The 17,529-nt window shown below is 51.4% G+C and overlaps 1 protein-coding gene across 1 annotated transcript; it reads right to left on the reverse strand.

Moving 5' to 3' along the window:
- Nucleotides 1-1,016: 1,016 nt before the first annotated feature.
- C2H21orf58 (chromosome 2 C21orf58 homolog) lies at nucleotides 1,017-16,877 on the reverse strand. The gene is made up of 9 exons (XM_055570137.1): nucleotides 16,786-16,877; nucleotides 11,097-11,157; nucleotides 10,272-10,332; nucleotides 9,138-9,211; nucleotides 7,905-8,069; nucleotides 5,587-5,698; nucleotides 1,332-1,453; nucleotides 1,197-1,279; nucleotides 1,017-1,089 (listed from the first exon to the last, which is right to left on the reverse strand). Exons 1-9 carry the CDS (start codon nucleotides 16,875-16,877, stop codon nucleotides 1,017-1,019), a joined length of 843 nt encoding a protein of 280 aa, XP_055426112.1.
- Nucleotides 16,878-17,529: the final 652 nt, after the last annotated feature.

Genomic DNA, 17,529 nt, shown 5'->3' on the forward strand with positions numbered 1-17,529 from the left:
GAGGAGCATCCCCCTCAACCAGCTTTAGTGCTTAACTTCAGGAGGAGAAGCCAGCCCGCGGCCCTGCCCTCACCCAGACACCCTGCCCTCACCCAGATGCCCTGCCCTCACCCAGGTCATGCCAGGCACACATCCTGCCGCAGCGCCTTCCCCGGGCACCACATGTGTGACTGTGTTCATGGCATTTATATAGCTGAACCCATCGACCTTTTCTCTCCTGGCTCCTGACCCCTGTTTCCTGGTCAAATCCCTGTGTCCCCTCATGATCCTCACAGCCCCGTGTCCAGGGGCCTCAGCTTCCCCACCCCTGGGGAGAACGAGGCCTGCTGCTTACCTGAGCCCACCATGAGGTCACGGGCCTGGCGCCTGTGTAGGCAGGACCCCACTGGACGCCATCCTGAGGGGAAGGAGGGTGTCTGCTGCTGCCCTGGTCTGGCTCAAAGACCACGTTCAGGTGTGTCTCACCACCAGGCCTCGGTGGGGCCCTCAGAGCTGGGCTTATCCTGGGGCTCTCCCAGGGCCACCCTTGCTAGGCTGGACAAATGACCCCCGCCTCAGGCTGCTCCCTTGGGAGGATGGCACAGGGTCCTCACTCAGCCATGGCAACCAGGACCAAGACTGCCGTGGTTACCTCCCCAGCCCTCCCCTGTCCCTCAGGAGCTGGTAAGGCCTCCGCAGACTCCCGCTGCAGCCACCGGCCCGACAGAGGGCAAGGAGAGGTGACCCGGGCCCTGGGGTTCCTCCCGCCTTGCAGGCCCAGGAGACCGGGCCAGAGCCTGGCCCAGACTTACGTGCTAAGGGTGGCCACAGACGGGCCGGTCATGTGCTGCGTGGTGCTGGGCAGGAAGCTGGTAGCAGGCGGGAGAGCAGTGGCAGAGACCACCAGGGGCCACACGGAGTAACCCAGAGGGGAGCCAGGCGCAGGCATGGCCAGCAGGAGGGCTGGAGGTGCATAGCGGTGGTGGTGGTGGATGGAGGGCGGCCTCTGGGTGGCCAGGCGGGCGCGCTGTGCATCCTCAGCAGGACACACAGCAGAGTGTTTCAGCGAGGACGCCGGCTGCTCCCCAGCCCCCTCCCGCCACACGGGCCCTGACTCAGGACGCGGTCAGGGTCAGAAGTGGTGGGCAGGGGTGGACCAGGCTCCCACAGAGCTCATGCAACTCAGAGGGCAGCTGTCTGGGCCTGGCCGGCACAACCTGTCCTCCCCTGGGGTTGCCCTGGGGAGCACCAGGGGCTTTAGGCAGGAAACACAGACCAGGAGCCAGAAACACATGAGTTTCTGGAGGCGAAGCCACCAGGTCCTCTGGTCTTGGCCTGGGCGTGGAGCCTACCTGTGGGGTGAGGTGCAGGGGGGTGGGCGCGAGTGCTGGCGGGGGCAGGGCTCTGAGCATCAAGGCCTGCATGAGGAGCTGGTGTGTCTGTGCGTTCTGCATTAGCATCATCTCCACCACCTCTGTGTGCGGGGGGCATGGAGGGCTGGTCACTCACAGTGGGGGCCGTGACCCTGCTGCTCCGGGAATGGAGTGCTGCCTGTGGGTCTGCAGGTCCCATGCAGCGCCTCCTGCTACTGGACTCCTCACGTGCACATGGCATATGGAAACTTAGTTCCTCGACCAGGGATCAAACCCACACCCTCTGCAGCAGAAGGGTGGAGTTTTAACCACTGAACTGCCAGGGAATTCCCCACAGTTTTAAAAATTAATCATTAAAAAAATTTTAATTAATTAATTTTTTTAAGAAAAGCATCTGGAGATGGGGCAATTATCTTGGATTATCTAGGTGGTCCTGATGTTGTGAGAAAATAACTATCACCCTACACTTGAATATCCAGCAACAACACTCATGTTTAAGAACAGGGGGACATCAGAAGAAAGTGAATGCTGAGAGAGCTTAGGAGCCTGTCCTGCAAGGCCTTGTAAAAGACTGTCCCCAGATGACAGATGGGGACCCCAGGGGGCGGTCTCCCCAGATGACAGATGGGGGCTCCAGGGGACAGTCTGAGACACAATGAAGGGTGGTTAATTCAAACGTACTTCCATATGATGATACACTGGTGTCTGTTTCTGAGAAGATTTTCTAAAAGGTAGAACTGGCATGGAGAACAGTCATGAAGAGTCAGGGGCAGAGTGGATGCCACAGAAACTGAGAGTTTAACTTCATACGAAACAGCCCAAGACTTCTCCAAAGTGGTTATTAGAGTACTTTCGAGATTTCCTATTTTTACATTCAGTATTTGATCTAGTTGGGATTTGTTTTGGTACAAAGAGTAGGGTAAGGAATGTGACTTTACTTTTCTGAATAGCTAGCTACTTACTGACTGTTTCATTTTTACCAATGATTTTAAATGCACTTTTTTTAAGGCACACAGACACTTGCATGCGTGCAGTACACACATACACACACACTGTGCTGGGTTCCCCTCTAGGGCCTGATAGTCATTAAAGTTCATCTGGAAAAACCGAGGACGGTGGTGAGGAGAGGCCGGTGGGCGGTTCTCCCTGCACCTGCAGGGCACCTTCCTGTGGGTCTCGATGTGAGCAGCCCCCCTGAGGGGCTGCAGGCTGGCCTGGGCCATGTAGCATGTACATGGTGGAGCTGTGGTCACCAGGACAGGGCAGAGAACACTTATCAGGTGATTCTATACACAGGTCTGCCTCCAGACTCTCATCACTGCCCGTCGTTAGGGAAACGCAAACCACAACCACGATGACCGACCACCCCTGCCACTAACCACAATCCCCACTAACTGACCACCACCCCCACTAACCGACCACCACAGTGACTGACCACCCCCACTAACTGACCACCACAGTGACTGACCACCCCCACTAACCGACCACCACAGTGACAGACCACCACCCTTACTAACTGAGCACCATCCCCACTAACTGACCACACCATGTGCAGGAGAAGATGTGAGAAACCGGACCTCTCACATGCAGCAGTTTTAAGCACACACTTGGCACCTTTCAGCTGCTCCAGTCCTAGGTATGTACCCAGGAGAAATACACACTCAGACTCAAACGTGAATGTCCAGGGAGTTTTGTGGTGATAACCAAAAATGCAACAACCCCAATTTCATCATCAGGTGAAAGGATCACAAATGTGTCCATCCACGGGAAGGACTGCCACTTGGCAATTTCAAGGAGCCATGGTTTGCTGCACCCAACAGGAACGATGAGTCTGAGAGCAGTGTTGCTAAGTGAAAGAAGTTGCACAAAAAAAGAGTGCACACTGGCTGATTCTACTCAGACCAGAATATAGGAGACACAGATCAATGCCCAGTGACGAAGCAGGCAGGATGGCGGGAGGCCGGGCCTGAGGTGGGGCCCATGTTCACCACCTTGATTTAGTGATGGGTTCACAGGAGTGTGCAGGTGCAAAACTCTCAGACTGTACACTTTAACTACGTGCAATTTAGTCTGTGTCACCTCAGTAGAGCGGTTCTCAAATAAAAGTATTTCGAAAGTTATTTAAAGAGAAAAAGCAGTTTAACCAACAATTTGAGAAGCTAATCACTGAACGAGTCGGGACTGTGGGCCCAGTTCTTTCCATTCTGAGTCCAGGCCCTTCTCTCAGGGATATCCATCAGTAAGGATTTTTCAAAGTAAAATTATTTTCACGTTGGTAAATGCATAGCTTCCATTGAGTAGCCAAGAAAAATGGCCCTAAATCACAGGTCTCCAACTGGTTTCATGGAAGACAATTTTTCCACAGGCTGGGGTCAAGGGGGATGGTTTTGGGATGATTCCAGTACTACATTTATTTTATGCTTTATTTCTATTACTATTACATTGTGATATATAATGAAAGAATTATTCAGCTGACCATAATGCAGAATCAGATCATCAGGCATTAGATTCTCACAAGGAGCACACAACCTAGATCCCTCGAGTGCATGGTTCACAGCAAGGTTACCACTAATCTGAGAATCTAACACCGTTGCTGATCTGACGGGAGGCAGAGTGCAGGCGGTAATGCGAGTAATGGGCAGCAGCGTAAATACAGATGACGCTCCGCTCACCGGCCTGCCGCTCACCTCCTGCTCTGCAGCCTGCTTCCTAACAGACTACGGACCAGTGCTCGTCCACGGCCCGAGGGTTAAGGACCCCTGCCCTACATGACTACCCTGCTTACAAAAGTATTTCTTCTTTCAGTAGAGAATTTCATAAACCCATGACAACATCCCAAAGAAGGGCAATGGAGTGGCCACAGGACTGGCAAAGGTCAGTTTTCATTCCAATCCCAAAGAAAGGCAATGCCAAGGAATGTTCAAACTACTGCACAATTGCACTCATCTCACATGCTAGCAAAGTAATGCTCAAAATTCTCTAAGCAAGGCTTCAGCAGTATGTGAACTGTGAACTTCCTGATGTTCAGGCTGCATTTAAAAAAGGCAGAGGAACCAGAGATCAAATTGCTAACATTGCTGGATCATCAAAAAAGCAAGAGCGTTCCAGAAAAATATCTACTTCTGCTTTATTGACTATGCCAAAGCCTTTGACTCTGTGAATCACAACAAAATGTGGAAAATTGTTAAAGTGATGGGAATACCAGACCACCTGACCTGCCTTCTGAGAAATCTGTATGCAAATCAAGAAGCAACCTTAGAACTGGACATGGAACAACAGACTGGTTCAAAATTGGGAAAGAAGTATGTCAAGCTGTATATTGTCACCCTTCTTATTTAACTTCTATGCAGAGTACATCATGTGAAATGACAGGCTGGATGAAGCAAAAGCTGAAATCAAGATTGCCAGGAGAAATATCAATAACCTCAGATATGCAGACGATACCACCCTCGTAGCAGAAAGCAAAGAGGAACTAAAGAACTTCTTGATGAAGGTGAAAGAGGAGAGTGAAAAATCTGGCTTACAACTCAACACTCAAAAAACAAAGATCATGGCATCCAGTCCCATCACTTCATGCAAATAGAGGGGGAAGCAATGGAAACAGTGATAGACTTTATTTCCCTGGGCTCCAAAATCACTGCAGATGGTGACTGCAGCCATGAAATTAAAAGACGCTTGCTCCTTGAAAGAAAAGCTATGACCAACCAGACAGCATATTAAAAAGCAGAGACATTACTTTGCCAACAAAGGTCTGTATGATCAAAGCTATGGTTTTTCCAGTAGTCATGTACAGATGTGAGAGTTAGACCATAAAGAAAGCTGAGCACCGAAGAATTGGTGCTTTTGAACTGTGGTGTTGGAGAAGACTTTAGAGAGTCCCTTGGACTTCAAGGAGATAAAACCAGTCGATGGTAAAGGAAATCAATCCTGAATATTCATTAGAAGGACTGATGCTAAAGTTGAAGCTCCAATACTTTGGCCACCTGATGTGAAGAACTGATTCATTGGGAAAGACCCTGATGCTGGGAAAGATTGAAGGCAGGAGAAGAAAGGGACGACAGTGGATGAAATGGTTGGATGGCATCACCGACTCAATGGACATGAGTTTATGCAAACTCTGGGAGATGGTGAAGGACAGAGAAGCCTGGCGTGCTGCAATCCATGGGGTCGCAAAGAGTTGGACACGACTAAGTGACTGAACAAGAACACGACAACATTCACTGTGGACACTTACCTTCCTTGATGCTTCCTGACCTCTGGGTGGGGAAGGCTGGGGGAGGGGGGATCTGCGCAATGAGTGGCTGCTGAGGCAGCTGCTGGATGATGGTGGCAGGAGGTGGGGGGGCCTGGAAGAGCCAGACAAGCCATTATCTGCATGTGCCCTGGGAATAGTGACCTACAGCACCACCCACCACCCGCCATCCAGACATCCACCATCCATCCATCCATCCATCCATCCATGGGAGATTTTAGGCGAGAAACCCTAGAGATTAAACAAGTGTGCAAATAGATAAATACTTGCATCTGGGTTTCACTTAGGACATAGCATGTTATGGACTGAATGTTTATTCCCCGCTCAAATTCATATGCTGAAACCCTAAGCTCCAAAGTGACTGCATTTGGAGATGGGGCCTGTGAGGAGGTGATAAAGGTAAAGAGAGCATAAGGGTGGGGCTCTAGGTTGATAGGCCTGGTGCCCTTGATAAGAGGAAGAGACACCAGACTCTCTCTGCCCCATGAGACACCACAAGAAGGCTGCCAATTCCTAGCCAGGAGGTCATGCTCAGTGAACCAGGTTGGCCAGCACCTCCATCCAAGACATCCAGCTTCCAGGCAGCGATAAGGTAAATGTCTGACATTTAAGTGCAAAGACTGTGGTATTAATATTTTGTAATGGAGCTCAAGCTGAGCGAAACATGGCGTTTTCTAATGTTTCCCACATTTCCTGGTGTCAGTGGGCTAAGCTCATCCCTGTGTCCATTACTTCTGCTTTAATAGAGGCATCCAAGGAGCCTGGCATGGAAACACCTTCTGGCTTCTCTCCTGAGTTAACACAAATGCACCACAGCTCAGAGCATGCACTGAGTGTTGATTACCACTTTAATCCTCTTCTGAATGCACCAGGCCCTGCCCTGTCCCTCTCCCTCATTCACAGAAAGGATGGCACAGACAGGGTTGGCAAACATCCTGCAAAGGGCCGGATGGGGTATTGTTCCTGCTCTGTGGCCACACAGCTTCAGTTGTAACTGTCCACCTCTGCTGCTGCAGTTGGAAGGCAGCCCCAGACTGGTAAGCTAACAGAGCTGATCCAGTGAAATTTGACTTATGAACCCAGAGGTGCACATTTCGTACCCTCTTTGTGTGTTACCAGCCCCCTCGGCTAGCAGGTTGCACACACACAGGTGGCAGGCAGCTTTGGTGTCGTCACAGCCCACCACCTGGTGCAGACTAAAGAGGCAGCCGGAGTGGCCGATGGCAGCTCCACCCCAGGGTCTCTGGAAAACTCATCCCAACCACCCTGGGTCCTGCTTGCCCTGTGGTGTCACTGGAGTCCGGGCTGAGACACCCAAGCACGACTGGGGTAAGGGGTTGCAGGAAGTGAGCCTCCTGCACCTACACCCCTCTCCCACCGTTCCTGGTAGAGGTTCCAGGGGCAGAAAGTTGGGGAAGACACAGACAGTGCCAGGGCCAGGGCTCTGGGGGCTCCACTGGATGGATCCCTCTCCCTTCCCTCCACACGGGCAGCCAGGTCCCCCCAGGGGATAAACATCCTCCAGGTCACAACCCGGCCCGCTGGCACCATCGGTCTCCCTGCCATGCCCACTCAGAACCTTCTCAGCTTGGCCTTGGCCACCTCCGGCCTTGTTATCTCCTCCTCGCAAGGCCACAGCCCACTGGGGCACCTCCTGCCTGTCGTCTACTCATGCTCCCAACCCCTGAGACCACAGCCCGCCGGGGCCAGCTGCTGCCCCTCCTTCCTCTGGGCACCACCTGCCCCAATACAATCCCTTCTGCTTAAGGAAGAGTGGCTTTCTGTTGCCATATGCAGGGGTGAGCCTCTCAGGAGTGGGTGTGCATTCACCTTTCAATGCACCTTAAAATTCAGCCTGAAGATTAGGGGCCCAAGCTTCCTCTGTTAATTAGGAAATTTTGGAAAAGAGCTGACACATTTCTTCCCCAAATTCAGGCCCAGCCAACATGGAATCTCCCCATACTTCCGCTCCTGCTGCAGAGGTTAGCACCTGGGGCTGAGCTGGGACCCCAGCCTCCACCTGTAATGAGGAGATAACTGCCCCTCCACACACACACACACAGCCAGTGCTTAGGGCACCTGTGAGGCCTGACAATACAGGACACGTTTGTCCCAATAGGGCTGGACATGGACTACAGCCGCTGTGGCCACTGAGCTGATGGCCCCTTCAGCGCACTTCCTTAAGCTGCTGAGGGCGCAGATGTGGAGTCACCGACAATCTCTGCTCAGGCGGGAGGTCTCTGGGGGCACAGCACCCTCCCCATTGGTTCTGCCCCCAGGTTCACCCAAGGCAGACGTACCGGGTGTCGGATGATCCATGGTGGGTCTAGGGCAGGTGGAGCTGGGGAGACAGTGGGGTGGACGCTCACGGGAGGTGCCTCTGGGGGCAGCACTGACCCCTGGGCTCCTCCGTGCACTCCCCTGTGGTGATGAACCCGGGAAGCCTCTTCCAGGAGGCGCTGTTCCTGCAACACCAAAGCAGAGCTGTGGCTGCTCAGTGGGGGCATGTCCCAGCCCTCACTCTGCCAGGCAGGGCAGTGCCAGCGCACAGGTGTGTGACCCCGGTCAGAAGCAGGCAGCCCCCACACCGCCAATCACTGTCCTGTGCCCGGCCCCCTCTTGCCCCAACCAGGGCCCAGCATGCATATGAGCTGGGACTGCAGCCAGACTCTGGAGGCAAAGCCCTTCGCGTGGTACACACAGGAGAAATTAACCAAAGACGACTTTTCTCCAGTCAGTAGTGAAAGTGAAAGTCGCTCAGTCATGTCTGACTCTTTGTGACCCCATGGACTATACCGTCCAGGGAATTCTCCAGGCCAGAATACTGGAGTGGGTAGCCTTTCCCTTCTTCAGGGGATCTTCCCAACCCAGGGATCAAATCCACATCTCCCTCATTGCAGGCATATTCTTTACCAAGTGAGCCACAAGGGAAGCCCAAGAATACTGGAGTGGGTAGCCTATCTCTTTTCCAGCAGATCTTCCTGACCCAGGAATTGAACCGGGGTCTCCTGCATTGCAGGCAGATTCTTTACCGACTTAGCTACGAGGGAAGCTGGTAGAGGGTACTCTGTCTCTCTAGCACGCTTCCAGTAGAGAGCAGTAAGTTTATCACAGCTGCCGTGTGGACCCAAATACCTTCCTCCCCCCATGTGTCATTCCCTGCTACAAGTGTGTCTGTTTGGACAAAGCCCTGGGCATCTTGGAATCCCACTTCCCAGAACCAGACCCCTCACGGGGCATTTCCGCTTCTGATCATATGCAGCCAGAGCAGGTTTTCTCAGCGAGTAGCCCCTGTGAGAGCCCAGCCTACAGGAAGCGGGCGAGTCCTCTCTCCTGTGGAGTCCATGGTCCACCAGTTGCCCACCGCCACGTCACAAACATCAGAAGCAGTGTGCATGCAGGACCCCGACCACAACCCCACCCTCACCCCCATACCCTACCCCCCACCCCACCCCAGTGCTTGTTCTGAGCGCCAGCTGCAGCTTCAGCTGCACAGAGCTCTGGTGAAGATACCCCGTGTCCACAAGGCCTACCCAGAGTCTCTGCAGAAGGTCCTTCCTCATCCTCAGAGCGCTCCGCAGGGCGGCCTCTGGCCCGTCCTCATCTCCTGGAGGGAAGTACAGGCTTCAGGGCTCAGCACCCCATCCCAGCCTTTCCTGCCTCCAGGACCTGCCTGTCCCAGAGGAGGAGGGAGGTGCCTGTGGGTGGAGCTCAGGGGCCACCCCATGGGGGTTATGTGGGCAACAGTAGGGGGCGTTCAGGAAGCTGAGTCTTCGAGTTGGGGTCAGGAGTCCCCACTCCCCCCAGGAGTCCCCACTCCACCCCCAGGAATCCTGACTCCCCCCGAGGAGTCCCCATTCCCCCTACCCCCAGGCATCCCCACTCCCGGCCCATTTGTAGTGTTCCATGTTTGTGTTATGGAAGAGAAAATGGCAACCCACTCCAGTATTCTTGCCTGGAAAATCCCATGGACAGAGGAGCCTGGTGGACTATAGTTCATGGGGTCGCAAAGAGTTGGGCACGACTGAGCGCAGCACATGCCTGTGCTTGCCCTTGGTCATGTGAACTGATCTGGGATTTTCTATCTGGATTTCGGCCCTGGGCTCCATCTGTTGCCCTCGGGCACTGCCTGGAACTCCGCAGCACAAGGAGCTTCACCATGTGGTGAAGAACGAACAGTGTCTCCCCAGCACCTTGCCCAGATGTCCCTGAGCCCAGAACCCCAGAATGCCAGGGAAGGCGGCACTTCCCCTGGTTCCTGGGGCCTGAGCAACTGACTGCCAGCCAGGTTGGGGATGTGGAGACGTCTGGTCTGGGCACCTGAGGATGGGCAGGTGGATGTGGATGGCTGGGCCCCCTACACCCCACTACCCCAGAGCAAGCTCGGGGCAACATGGTCTGATGCGGGCGAGGGTGATTCTGATCTGAGCAAGGCAGTGGGGCTGGTTCTCTACCCTCTCTGCCTCCCTCTTCTCATCTACAGATGGAGTGATGAACGTGCCCTCCTGGGTGTGCAGACAGAGGTGATACAATATGAGGGTGAGTGTGTGTGTGTTAAAGACATAATCAAGGCCTTTCTGCTCTGAAAGTGAAGTTTAGAGGACAGTCTGGCCATACCTGGAGGTGGGTCTGGGGCCCACACAGTGCCAAGCAGCCCAGGCTCTTACCTGGCACGACATGGGGGTCCTCAGAAGCCCCCTCCACATCCTCACGCTCTTGCTCCAGTTTCTGTGAGGAGAGAGAGGGATGAGAATGCGGGCTCCAGGCACAGGCTCCTCCGTATGAGGGGCTGGGCCAGGAACAAGTGCCCAGATGACTTGACTGGTGCCAGGTGGGGCCCTATGGTCACATTTTCCATATGAAGCACACATACTCCACCTTGAAACCTATGGGCACCTTCAAGCAGCTTTCTGAAGAGTTTGGCCAGGCCAGCTCTGTGTCCTGACTGCCCTGATGCCCCAACTGAGCCCAGGGCTGAGCAGTTATAATCCAGACCAGTCCTGGGGTGATCCCTGCTGCCCTCTCTGGGCAGCCCAGGGGGGCAGAAGGCAAGCGTGGCAGGCAAAAGAACAGAGCAGGCAGGTGAGGGGTTGGAGGGGGCACTGAAAGGACCATGCAGACCCTCAGAGGAGGCGAAGACCGGCCTGAGAGTGTGCACAGGCTGCCTGCCCTGTGCCCAGCTGATAGGCCACACCAGGCTGGGTCTGTCTTTCCTAAAATTTGGAAGCTGGGAGGCTGCGAGAGAGTTGGGGGCCCTGGAAGTGCTCCATCCTGTGGGTGCAGGCTTGCCTCCCAGCTGCAGAAACTTCCAGAAGACCCTACTTGGTTCTGTTCAAACACAAGAAGAACCAAGAAACCACAGCTCTTCACTACAAGGCTAAGACCATGCAGAAGTGCTTTGCTTTGGAAGTGGGCATGACAGGTATAATCTTACCTGTCAAAGCTGTGCTCTGTAACAAGCTGTTAGAAGCACAAGTGCCCAGCTGTCTTACCTTCTCGAGGAGTTTCAGGGTCAGTCGAGTCAGTTGATCTGCCACTGAGGAGTTCAGCATCCTGGGGCCACAGGAGGGGACACTGCTCAGCTCCCTCTGGAAGGATTGCTCAGCTGGAGAGAAGCAGCCCCATCCTGGGGTCATTGAAGGACTCCCTTGCTGGACGTGACGTATATCCCAGAGACTGGTCTCCACGGTCAGCTCGCTGGCCTCAGGAGGGCATGTAGGAGGTGGCCCTGCACCATGGATGTGGAGTGTCCAGAGTCAACAGGCTGGCATCACTGCAACAGTTGCTAGGCACTGCAGACGCAAGGAGGCCCCCGGTTGCCAGGTTTCTGCTGAGAGTCCTTCCCAGGCCTGCCCCAGTTCCCATGAGGGGTTACCTATAAACACTGCTGATCCCCAGATGTGGCCGGGCTGGGCTCCTCAGGAAGGAGAGATCGGGCAGATGCTGGGGCCAGAGGGGCAGAGCACGGGGCGGGGGCGGGGGGCATGGGTCCTTGGGGGGAGGACAGTCCTGACCCCCCAGGACAGAGCCCAGAGAGGTGAGGTGGGGTAATGCACCACAAGTGTCTGCCACCCCAACTCCAGTCAATTATGGCCTTCAGAAGGCCAGCAAGCCCCTAGCCTCTCTTAGGGATCCTCCCCACCAGATGGACCCCTAGAGGTCATGGTGTGACCACCCCACCCCTTCACCGCAGACTTCAGGAAACTCTAGGTGGCAAAGAGGTGGCACCAGGGAGCCTGCCAATGAGGCGCCTAGGGGCCTCTTGGTGGGGGCTTGAGGTGGGCCCACCCCATAGGCACCCAGCCGGCATCTCACAGGACATGGGGCCTCCCAAGGCATCCCCTGTCAGTGCTGATGTGACTCTAGCAGGGGGACTGCCCATGTGGGACCTCTGCCCAGAGAGGGGTGGGGAGCCCTGGTGGCTGGGGGTCAGGGGCACCTGGGAGCAGGACCCTCCCCTGCCAGGTCAGCCCTTGATGGGTAGCCCACCTGCTGGGTGGGGAGGGAGTGCATGTCCACAGGACTGGCGTGGGGAGGGGGTGAGCCCAGCAAGGGAGGGCAGGGCACCCCATCGTCTCCAGTTCAGGTTCACAAATAAGTCAGCCTGAAGAATGAAGCTGACATAGCAGACTTGAAGGTGGACCCAGTGCTGGCAGTCCTGGCTGGGTAAGTGCCAGGTCAGCATGCTTATAGCCCCGCTCAGAGCAGCCAACCCAGAAACTTGACCTGGCAGCCAAACTGCCCATACACTTCAGTATTTATGGCTTCATATGTGTCATGACGCTGAGATTCAAACAGGAGGTCTGAGGTACACAAAAATGAGTTAACTTAGCCAAGAAACTTGAGGTGGCTGGGAGGTCACCATAACACACCCCAGTGGGTTTCAGTTAGTTTAAAAAACTTCCTTTTTAGGTTTATAGAAAAATTGAGAAGAGAATTTCCATATACATGGGTTCCCTATTACTAACATCTTAAGTTAGTATGACACATGTTACAATAAATGACTCTATACCGATAGAGTAGCATTAACCAAAGTCCGTAATTCATTTGACTTCCTTATTATGCCGCCTACTGTTCCTTTTCTGTTCCAGGATCCTATCCAGGACACCAGATGACATTTAGTCACCATGTCCTCTTGGGTTCCCCTTGCTTTTGATGATGTTGATAGTTTTGAGGAATATTATTTTGATCCAGTACCAACTGCCAATGCAGGAGACCTGATCCTTGGGTCAGGAAGACCTCCTGGAGCAGGAAATGGCAATCCTCTCCACTATTCTTGCCTGGGAAATCCCATGGACAGAGGATCCTGGCGGGTTACAGTCCATGAAACCACAAAGAGTTGGAAGCGACTGAGCACATGACTGCTGTATTTTCTATTACGGTATACTGTACCAGATTGCCAGGAGAAATAGCAATAACCTCGGATATGCAGATGACACCACCCTTATGGCAGAAAGTGAAGAGGAACTAAAAAGCCTCTTGATGAAAGTGAAAGTGGAGAGTGAAAAAGTTGGCTTAAAGCTCAACATTCAGAAAACGAAGATCATGGCATCCGGTCCCATCACTTCATGGGAAATAGATGGGAAAACAGTGGAAACAGTGTCAGACTTTATTTTTCTGGGCTCCAAAATCACTGCAGATGGTGATTGCAGCCATGAAATTAAAAGACGCTTACTCCTTGGAAGGAAAATTATGACCAACCTAGATAGCATATTCAAAAGCAGAGACATTACTTTGCCAACAAAGGTTCATCTAGTCAAGGCTATGGTTTTTCCTGTGGTCATGTATGGATGTGAGAGTTGGACTGTGAAGAAGGCTGAGCACTGAAGAATTGATGCTTTTGAACTGTGGTGTTGGAGAAGACTCTTGAGAGTCCCTTGGACTGCAAGGAGATGCAACCAGTCCATTCTGAAGGAGATCAGCCCTGGGATTTCTTTGGAAGGGATGATGCTAAAGCTGAAACTCCAGTACTTTGGCCACCTCATGCGAAGAGTTGACTCATTGGAAAAGACTCTGATGCTGGGAGGGATTGGGGGCAAGAGGAGAAGGGGATGACAGAGGATGAGACGGCTGGATGGCATCACTGACTCGATGGACGTGAGTCTGAGTGAACTCCCGGAGTTGGTGATGTACAGGGTAGCCTGGCGTGCTGCGATTCATGGGGTCGCAAAGAGTCGGACACGACTGAGCGACTGATCTGATCTGATCTGTACCAGTATCTACTATATCTGGAATCTTTGTAAGGGGTCCCTCCACTATTGGGATTTGCTTGATAATTTCTCATGACTGCACTGGGGTTACGGTTGTTGGGAGGAAGACCACAGAGGAGACGGCCCTTCTAATCACATCCCATCCAGAGTGCATGCCATCAACATGACCCACATGGATGATGTTGACCTCAGTTACGTGGTATAAGTGTGTTTGTCAGGTGTCCCACTGCACAGGTACTATTTTTCTCTTTCTTTTCACACTGTCCTCTGCAGGAGGAAGTAGCTATGCACAGCCCATTCATAAGGAGTGGGAGTTACGTTTCCCTCCATGAGGGTGTACATCTACATATTTGGACAGTGTTTTAATGGTTAAAAATAAACTAAGATTCAGATCCAGCATTTACAGAACATCTGAAATAGCCATGGGAATGATTCCGGTTCTTAGGAACACAGTTTGAAAATACTGGCCAAGGCAGCATGGGCAAATGATGCACATGCTGCGGTTTGTTGTTCGGTTGCTAAGTCGTGTCCAACTCTTTGAGACCCCATGGACTGCAGCACACCAGGCTCACCTGGTCTTCACCATCTCCTGGAGCTTGCTCAAATTCATGTCCATTGAGTCGATGATGCTATCCAACCATCTCATCCTCTGTGATCCCTTTCTCCTCCTGCCTTCAGTCTTGCCAAGCATCAGGGTCTTTTCCAATGTCAGCTCTTCACATCAGCTGGCCAAAGTGTTGGAGCTTCAGCTTGAGCATCAGTCCTTCCAATGAATATTCAGGACTGATTTCCTTTAGGATTGACTGGTTGGATCTCCTTGTAGTCCAAGAGACTGTCAAGAGTCTTTTGCAGCACTACAGTTTAAAAGCATCAGTTCTTTGGTGCTCAGCCTTCTTTATGGTCCAACTGTCACAACTGCACATGAACACGGGATAAACCATACCTTTGACTATACAGACTTTGGTTGGCAAAGTGACGGCTCTGCTTTTTAATATGCTGTCGAGGTATGTCATAGCTTTTCTTCCAAGGAGCAAGTGTCTTTTAATTTCATGGCTGCAGTCACCATCCACAGTGAGTGTCAAGTCCAAGAAAACAAAATCTGTCACTGTTTCCACCTTTTGCCCTTCTATTTGCCATGAAGTGATGGGACTGGATGCCATGATGTTAGTTCTTTCGTGTTGAGTTTCAAGCCAGCTTTTAAACTCTTTTACATTCATTAAGAGGCTCTTTAGTTCCTCTTCACTTTCTATCAGAGTGGAATCATCTGCAAATCTGAGGTTGTTGATATTCCTCCTGACAATCTCAATTCTAGCTTGATTTATCCAGCCCAGCATTTTGTATGATGTACTCTGCATGTAAGTTAAGTAAGTAGGGTGACAGTATACAGCCTTAACATACTCCTTTCCCAATTTGGAACCAGTCTGTTGTTCCATGTCTGGTTCTAACTGTTGCTTCTTGACCTGCATACAGGTTTCTGTGATTTGGTATTCCCATCTGTTTAAGAATTTTCCACAATTTGTTGTGATCCACTGGTCAAAGGCTTTAGCGTAGTCAATGAAGCAGTAGATGTTTTGATGAATCACCTTGCTTTTTCTGTGATCCAACGAATGTTGTCAATTTGATCTCTGGTTCCTCTGCCTTTTCTTTTTTTCCTTTGCCTTTTCTACACCCATTTCCTTCTGCAGGGATCTTCTCAACCCAGGGACTGAACCTGTGTTTCCTGTGTCTCTTGCATTGCAGGGGGATTCTTTACTTCTTGAGCCGTTGGGGAAGCTGTGCACGCATGGTCCTCTGCCTTTTCTAAATCCAGCTTGGATATCTCTAAGTTCTAAGTTCACATACTCGGTTCAAAGCCTAGCTTGAAGGATTTTGAGCTTTACCTTGTGAGCTTGTGAAATAAGCACAATTGTCCAGAAGTTTGAACATTCTTTGGCATTGCCTTTCTTTGGGATTGGAATGAAAACTGACCTTTTCCAGTCCTGTGGTCACTGCTGAGTTTTCCAAATTTGCTTACATATTGAGTGTAGCACTTTGACAGCATCATCTTTTAGGATTTGAAATAGTTCAGCTGGAATTCCATCACCTCCACTAGCTTTGTTTGTAGTGATGCTTCCTAAGGCCCGTTTGACTTCATGTTCCAGGATTTCCGGCTCTAGGTGAATGACCACATCATGGTGGTTATCCAGGTCATTAAGAGCTTTTTTGTATAGCTCTGTGTATTCTTGACACCTCTTCTTAGCCTCTCTGCTTCTGTTAGGTCCTTACTTTTTCTGTCTTTTATCGTGCCAATCCTTGCATGAAATGTCCCCTGGTATCTCCAATTTTCTTGAAGAGATCTGTAGTCTTTCCCATTCTACTGTCTTCCTCTACTTCTTTGCATTGTTCATTGAAGATCTTTTCATTTCTCCTATTCTCTGAAACTCTGCATTCAGTTGGATATATCTTTCCCTTTCTTCCTTGCCTTTCACTTCTCTTCTTTGCCTGGCTATTTGTAAAACCTCCTCAGACAACCACTTTGCCTTCTTGCATTTTTCTTTGGGATGGATTTTGTGTTCACCTCTGCTACAATGTTACAAACCTTCCTCCATAGTTCTAATCCCTTGAATTCTATTTGTCACCTCCACTGTATGATCATAAGGGATTTGATTATGTCATGCCTCAATGGCCTAGTGATTTTCCCTACTTTCTTCAATTCAAGCCTGAATTCTACAATAATGAACTGATGATCTGAGCCACAGTCAGCTCCAGGTCTTGTTTTTGCTGACTGTACTGAGCTTCTCCATCTTTGACTGCAAAGAAGATAATCAATCTGATGTACTACAACATGTAGAGATTGATTCAGGTGTGGATCTGAGTCCCTGAATGCTCTTGGGAAATCTGATCCTGTGGTCTGTTAGTGTAACCTGCTGACCCCTGGTCTTAGGAGTCCAGTGCCTCACGTCTGTGAGTCAAGACTGGAAACTCCACTCACCACACAAAAAGGGCTGTGGTCTGACCCAGGAGGTGGTTGAGTATCCAAGGCTCTCTGAAGATTTGTGAGTTGTGGTTAAAAGGTGAGCTCATGTCGGCAAAGAGGCACGACAGCATACCAGTGGAGGAGACAGCTATTGTCACTCAGTCTCAGAGAGCAGCTGGGGAACACACGGCCTGTACGCACACCCGGCTCCAGTGAAGGAAACCCAGAGACCAGTGTGTTTGCTGGACATGCTTGCAGTCACCCACCCCAATCTTCTTTGACATGCCACCTTCTCTCTAGTTGCTGCACTGTCTTCCTACTCACATAAGGAAATCAGAGAGGCACAGCTGCTTAGGGGTTTCCTGTGTCTCTTCCTGAGTTCCTGAGTTTGTGGGAACATTCACCCAGGCAGTTAAGCTACAGTTACAAGAGGTGCAGACCACATGCTTTGGATCAGTGTTAATTAGTCAGAGCTTATCAGCTTCCAATAACCTTAGTTACTGTAACAGCATTTGATTGTTAATCAAAACCGTGGGCTAGGAATAAAAACCTAGCATTGTTTCCTCATCTGGACAAACAGGTTCAAGTGGAGTCTGCAGCTAAGAAACAAACAATGGTTTCATGAGACTCCAGTTGACACACAGATTATGAATTCACAACCCACATCACATTCCTTTTCTAAAAAAAAATTTTTTTTTAATAAGACTATCTTTTAGAACAGTTTTAGGTTCACAGTAACTTGAACAAGAAGTACAGCAT

The sequence above is a fragment of the Bubalus kerabau genome, chromosome 2, assembly GCF_029407905.1.
Source record: "Bubalus kerabau isolate K-KA32 ecotype Philippines breed swamp buffalo chromosome 2, PCC_UOA_SB_1v2, whole genome shotgun sequence".
NCBI classification, from domain to species: domain Eukaryota; kingdom Metazoa; phylum Chordata; class Mammalia; order Artiodactyla; family Bovidae; genus Bubalus; species Bubalus kerabau.

Excerpts from the sequence above, each read along its gene's own strand:
- C2H21orf58 (XM_055570137.1), bottom strand. The coding sequence starts at position 16,877 with ATGAGCTCACCTTTTAACCACAACTCACAAATCTTCAGAGAGCCTTGG. Across the intron at positions 11,158-16,785 it reads ACCACAGCCCTTTTTGTGTG|GATGCTGAACTCCTCAGTGG; the intron begins GTGAGTGGAGTT and ends CTGTGGCCCCAG. Across the intron at positions 1,454-5,586 it reads GTCAGGAAGCATCAAGGAAG|AGGTGGTGGAGATGATGCTA; the intron begins GTAAGTGTCCAC and ends CCCCGCACACAG.